The 7238-nt window shown below is 36.2% G+C and overlaps 1 protein-coding gene across 2 annotated transcripts in view; it reads right to left on the bottom strand.

Annotated features, from left to right (window-relative positions):
- Positions 1-7238, bottom strand: part of LOC107686054 (voltage-dependent L-type calcium channel subunit beta-3-like) — a 32279-nt gene that overhangs the window by 23055 nt on the left and 1986 nt on the right. Inside the window, exon 1 of one of the 2 annotated variants that reach the window (XM_016482887.1) lies at positions 3002-3123. The exons of the other annotated variant lie outside the window; for it this stretch is intronic. Within the exon in view, the coding sequence (XP_016338373.1) occupies positions 3002-3037 (36 nt within the window). The 5' untranslated portion in view covers positions 3038-3123. Of the gene's footprint in view, positions 1-3001; positions 3124-7238 lie in introns of those variants that run through there. 2 annotated transcript variants of the gene reach the window in all.

Here is a 7238-nt window from a genome sequence, read left to right as displayed (position 1 = left end):
TATATCTCTCTCTCTCTCTCTCTCTCTCTCTCTCTCTCTCTCTCTCTCTCTCTCTCTATCTCTCTCTCTCTCTATATATATATATATATATATATATATATGCAACGGTTGGGTGACAGACTATGGGGACAACAGATTATGTAATGTTTGCTTTGAATTTCAGTGCACTTTTAAATTATATATTTTGAGCTCAGAATACTTATATTGTGTGCACTTGTTTTCAAAAAAAACATGTATTGACCTAACTACATGCTTTGAATTTCAGTGCACTTTTAAATTATATATTTTGAGCTCAGAATACTTGTATTGTGTGCACTTGTTTTAAAAAAAAAACATGTATTGACCTAACTACGTGAAACATGGCAAAACATTGTAGAATGAATTTGCAACATAGAAAAATGTCATTTGATTTGCAAAATTGCAATAGTTTATTTGCGTGATTTTTTTCACCACCCCTTTTTATACATACAATATAAGGCCTTGTAATTGTATACTTCACACTATTCCTTAGCCAGTGTGTAATAATTCTTAATTCAATCTCTTATTTCAGCATGTGACAGATGCTATAAAGTTGTCAAATGCAGAAAGAATGGGAATGCACTAACACAGACCTTGCAGGAAAAATGAGAAAGCAGAAACATAAATGAGTAATACACTGACAACAGGTTACAGGTTACATAAGAGTAGAGTTTGCTTTGAATTTCAGTACACTTTTAAATGACATATTTTGAGCTCAGAACACTTATATGGTGTGTACTTGATTTCAAGTAAACCATTTATTGACCTAGTTGCTACATAGAAAATTTGCTATATAGAAAAATATAATTTGATTTGCAAATTTGCATGTTTATTTGAGTGATTTTTTATACATACAGTATAAGGCCTTGTAAATTTACATTTCACACTCTCTCAACCAGTGTAATAATTCTTAATTCAGTCTCTTATTTCAGTATGTGACAGATGCTATAAAGTTGTCAAATGCAGAAAGAATGGGAATGCACTAACACAGACCTTGCAGGAAAAGTGAGAAAGCAGAAACATAAATATAAGACACTAAACACTGTGCCTTCAGTTATTGTTCTTTTGGCATAGACAGTATCTTTGGATCATTCTGAATAGTTTTGGATACTATCTTTAATATATTTATTTTTTTTTTTGGCTTATTTGTCTTCTGTTTAGATGCATATTTATCAAATATATTAGGCAATAAACGCTTATAAAAATCTCAATATAATAACCCATAAATAATGCTGTCTCTCAAAAGAATTGTCTTTAGATTAAAATTTGGTTAAAACAAATGAATCTTAAATGCTACTCAGTGGAAATTAGTAAATCATATTTCCCTTCATTTCTTTCGACTTTTAAAGAATTACATAAAACATTTTTATGGACTAGTAAAAGTGACAAAAATCCCAATGATGTAATTTTCTGAGTAGCCAAGAGTATAAACAATACAATCTTTTAAAAAAAAATATTTCTCACTTTTAAATGTCATCAACCCACACACACACACACAAGCAGTCACGATCATTCTGTGACTACACAGATGCACATACTAAATTACTAGGTGACAAATCTTAGCGTGATACACTTTACGTCAGCCGCACTAACAGAATAGGATTTCTGTGGAGCATCCGTTGACCATAAAAATGTCTGCTATATTGTCCTAGTATAGAATACATTACCCTAGACATGGCTAATGTATTGCAAATTAAGACACAGCTCTTCATCTGTTTATAAAATTGTAACATACATTTAAACATATATAAATATTACACACAAACATATTCATGCTCATGGGAATGCACATGTACTAATATGCATGTGAAAGCACATGCAGTTGGATTATGCTTTTCACTCACAAACACACACACAGTGAATCTATAAGCTTCTTACAGAGGGGTGTGTGCAGTGTAAAGCCACGCTCAGTAATACACTGCTCAGAAGGGCACAACGAAGCAGACACGCACTGCTGGAGTTCCGGCCTCAGCCCCTCTCTCCTCTGGACCATTCAACCAAACACACATACACACACACACACAGGAAATCCAGTTGGAAGACAAACATCTGTCTGACCTTACAATCACACCAGAAATGATCAGCCTTTCAGTGGGAGACCGCAAATTTAAACACCACTGCTTTTACTCGCCCTCATGTCACAACCTGTCTGATTATCTCTTCTGTCTTAAAAAAAAACATCTTCAAGAATGTTTTAACTGTTTCAATACAATGAATGTCAATGGGGTCCAAAACTGAAATAAAGTATCTTCTTTTGTGTTCCACAGAAGAAAGTAAGTCCTATAGGACTGGGTAAATCCTATGAACTTTCTGAGGGATTCAATTTGGTTATTGCTAACTTTAATGAATTTCTGAATTTAGTCTAGTACCAACCTGAATATTGGCCTGTTTTTTATACCTAAAATGTTGTATATCTGATTGCCTGCTTACAATACTCCAGAAGAGCTTAATTTGTGTTTCTGGGAGGGTTTATTTTTTTCTCAGTAATCCTTCTTCTTAACAGCATTCAGGTCACTCATTATGCCTGTTTGAAATGCGTCCTGGAATGAAAGCATCTTTCCCTTCACATCTGTTTGAATATGGCATTATAAATCAAAGTTGTAAGGTCTTCAGGGAGTATGGAGCAATTTTTAGTCTAGCTGAGCTGCGTTTTGTGCTGTTTCAAACCTCAAACCACTTTCCCAAGACCACTGTGCTAATAATGTCAAGCTAAATTATATCACGCATAACGGCTAATGTTGCAGCATAATTTATTCTGCCATCTTTATATGCAAATGATGACCTTTTTTAAACAAGTCATGTCATTCTAATCACAATCTGGCCCTTACAAACTACAGCTGTCAATAGAGCGCTTTGTGCAACCTAAAGTTCATCTAAAGCCAATTGTCCCAATGAAATTCATGTGCTTTGAATGACAATTTAGCTAGACACACACATGCAATGTACCTCAGGGTTTACAGTTTTAGTTTCAGACAGTACTCACCCAAGAGACGTTTTTATTCTTAAGAGTTCTGGGCATTTCTGCAAAGAGGACAAGGAGAATCGCGACTGATGCCCTCGAATTCCAAGTTCACCTCTGAGATCTGTGGCTCATTAGCGCTGATGTCTGGTCCCACTGAAGATAGGCTTTGAGATGATCCACAGTGGCCATCAGCCACCACCTACATGATGTGTACAGCAACTGGCTTGACCAGGACATGACGAAAAACACAAAGTTTGGTCTTCTTGTCGCTATCATTTTCTTCCTCCTCAGCCCTTCTGACTGGCAATGCATTAAAATACTGCATGAATATGCAACGTAACATCTGGATGATGCTCCGCCCCATAGTGCTGGAGGCAGCAACTCAAGAGCGGCCAATCCTGCCCACCCAACAGCTGGGAGAGGAGATTTAAAATGGTCCAAAGAATAAGGTGGAGCACAGGGCAAGTCCTGCCCAGTGTTGTCAGACAGATTGTATGTCTCTCTAAAACAGGACGAGCAATGCTCATAATCCTCCAGCACTGTTCAAACACTCTCTGTCCTGCCTCTGGAATAGGTCAAAGCACTGAATACTGCAAAAGAGCATGCTTTTCATAACCATCAACTTACACTAACCTTCTCTAACTAGTTAGGGTAGCGCCATATTTAATTTTTTGACAAAGAGACCCCCTGAATTCCATTTCTAGCGAAGGGCCCTCAAGTTGTGAATTTGCTTAGGGCCCCAAAATGGGTCCCCAGGTAAAGATTTGTATTTTCCTCACATACTTGTTTTCATCAGCATTAAGGTCTAGACTGTACACAAAAAGTTTGGTAGTAACCACAAAAGAAACAGATCTGAACCATAAGTGTACAAAATATTCTCTGTTAAGTTATAGGCTACTCACTACGAGCTTTCCATTTAAAAATGAGAAATGCAGGGCAATTTAATGGGTAAACCCACATTTTATATAGAGACGTGTTTTTAAAAGATTCTTAAAACTTATTTACATTTGAGCGCCGGGTTTTTAGAACACTGTGTCATGTGTGAGACGTTCGTCTAGCGCGTTTACATAGAAAAAAACAATGGGAATGCAGTGCAATTAAATGCAAAAAGGAGTTCTAAATATCAACTAAAATTGGTGCTACTTTCATGTAGCATCAGACCACTCAATTTCATGTAACATCAGACCACTCAAAGTTGTCTCTTACAAACAAAACTTGCATCATGCATCTTATCGATTTTAAAGGAAAAATTACCTGGGGACTTCAGCCAGGCGAACTTTGTCTTTAAAATGCTATACAGAAAAATCATAAACAGCCGCATAACATTAAAAGACGGAAGAAAAAAAGAACATTTCCTCCTGCAACAACATTCATTAGAAGGCTTACTCACGACCACTCTAGATTTTATCACGTTATATTACAGTCAGGGGGTGTTCACACACTGTGCTAAATTTGACACATTTTTGTTGTAGAATTTATAATAAACAAACAAACATTAACATCAATATAAGAAAAAGTTAAGTTAGTTTATGGCACTTTAAAGTAGAAAATTCTGTTAAACGAATAGGGTACAGATCCTTAGTAGGTATAAAATACCTCATATATTCTATTCAAAACAAGTAGGCTAATTGTGAACTATATTTTATCACGTTATATTACAGTCAGGGGGTGTTCACACACTGTGCTAAATTTGACACATTTTTGTTGTAGAATTTATAATAAACAAACAAACATTAACATCAATATAAGAAAAAGTTAAGTTAGTTTATGGCACTTTAAAGTAGAAAATTCTGTTAAACTAATAGGGTACAGATCCTTAGTAGGTATAAAATACCTCATATATTCTATTAAAAACAAGTAGGCTAATTGTGAACTATTAGTTGCTGTTGTGCTATCAACCAACTTTACATGTGTGGATGATAGGTAAACTACCACACAAGACCATTTTGTAAATCAATCAATCAATCAATCAATCACATAAGGAAGCTTACTCTTCAGCATCGCCAGTGTTCAAATCAAATCAACACCCCTGCTGAAACTTAAAACTTTTGTGCCTGCATTAAAAGGATAATTCACCAAAAAATTTAAATTCTGTCATCATTAGTCACCCTCAAGTTGTTCCAAACCGGTATGAATTTCTTTCTTCTGCTGAGCACATGGAAGTCAATAAGGACCAGCAATTGTTTGGTTACTCACATTCTTCAAAATAACTTTTATATGATAGAGCTTTCAGTTTTGGGTATACTTTAATTCCCTTTATTCAAAATCTCTTCAGCTTTGCCATTCATGTAACACATGATTCCTCACATAAAACAATAAAATGCTCCCTGCTCCAAAGGGTTATGAAATACATGGGCTTGTTGCAAACTGCAAAGGTGTCATGTGTGCACATAAATCAAGTGAGGAAATGTGAGGAAAGCTCACTTATCAAACAAAATAGAATGGGTATGCTCAACCTTTTCATTTATATAATGTGGTGTATTTGAATGCCAGAAATTGGCATTAACAGAGGCATGTCCTTCATCTGCTGCCATCCTGTCTCCAGTATCCTGGCAGGATCATGACAGAGAGGGGTGATCTGCCATTAGCCACTGCCAATAGCCAGACAAACACTTAATATAATTCAAGTTCACTCAAGTTCAATATCTGCCAAAGAAAAACAAGACTTGAACGTTGTATTGGAAGAACATTAAAGTCGATGCTGAACTAGGCCATGTTTCCAACCCTTCCTCTCATATTAAATCCTTAATACTTCATCTTGTCAGGTTAAACTACTAAGTGATGGCATTTTCATTTAAAGGGGTCATATGATGCGATTTCAAATTTTCCTTTCTCAAAAAGGCGGGGCATAGAGGAGAACCAATAATGTACAGTATGTGGAAAATTATGTGTTTTTTTTACTTTAAACCGCATAAACACATTTCATTACACCAAATACGCAAAATAATGTTCTTTTTAGCAGCATCATATGACCCATTTAATGATTTCTTCATGAAACCATTACTGATCAAGTCAGTTTTTTCTTACAATATCATACTGATGTGAACCACATCTAAAAAACATCTAAAAACAAACAAATATACAACTCAGTAGGTATAACCTTTGATCAAGTTCACAAGCCCTCAAGTGCCACCACTGAGGCAGAGAGTCCTTGTCAAGAGAAGTGGTAAATTTGTCTGCAAGAAATGTCTTGTAAGCCTGTATGAAATCTAAATGGTGTCTCTTACACAAATACTCCAGTATAATCCATGTTAGGGGATTAGATACACAACAGAAACCAAGAACACAAGGCAGGGAATTGGAACAGGCAGCATCATCCAAGTGCACTTCAGAGGCTTAACATGAAAGTTCAATCCATCCAACACATCAATATCGCACAAAACTCCCACACTGCCCGGCTCTATACTGCAGAAAAAAAATATTTTGGAGTTTGCTGGGAAAAAAAAGCAACTCACATAATCCTTTTTGTCTTGTTTTCTAATAAAATATAAAATCATTATTTAAGTAATTCAGCTTGTTTGCAATACGTGACGTCGGCACAAAGAAAGTCGCTTCAGAAGAGAGTTTGGCCTACATTTGCTCTACAAAGAGAAAGACCAAATACATTTAGATTAAAGATTGCAAAGACCATTTTTTTCATAACGTGAATCTATGTTTTCTCACAATAAATATGGAAACTCCTAGTAGAGTTTATTTTAATTTCTTGTTCACTCCACAACAAGGTATTTGAGAAATTGGCACCAATCAAGGTGATTTGATTTAAAACCAATGTTAATATCTTAAGTGCTGAAATATATCTTAATTAGCCTACAAGTCGCGCGATGTAGCTAGCACTAGTTTTACTACATTGATCGTCTTGACTCCTGACTGTAACGTTACCGAAAATACCAACAGCACATTTCTGAGGATTTGGAAACATCTGACGCAGCGGTTACAGTAAGAGATGGTGCTTTCATTTTATGATTTCTTTCTTTGCACTTCGGGTTCTACTGCCTGACACTGCATACGGTCTGAGGCACGATAAGCCTATTTACTAGGCCTACCTGTTTGCTTTGACACCGAAAGAACCGGTTCGCGGAAAAGAACCGAACTTCCCATCACTACAGCTTTGGCGCTTCTTTGTGACTGTGATCCCCTTCCGCCTGCTCTGGGGGGGGGATTTAGGTAAGGCATGACAAACCGTGACTCATGCGTCTCTCATTCTGTTCTTTACACACACTCTCTCAGTGTTGACAGATTGGGAGGTTTTGAATTTGAT

Source organism: Sinocyclocheilus anshuiensis, unplaced genomic scaffold (genome assembly GCF_001515605.1).
Source record: "Sinocyclocheilus anshuiensis isolate Anshui unplaced genomic scaffold, SAMN03320099.WGS_v1.1 scaffold930, whole genome shotgun sequence".
In the NCBI taxonomy this organism is placed as follows: Eukaryota; Metazoa; Chordata; class Actinopteri; order Cypriniformes; family Cyprinidae; genus Sinocyclocheilus; species Sinocyclocheilus anshuiensis.
This window is presented reverse-complemented; position numbering and strand designations above follow the sequence as displayed.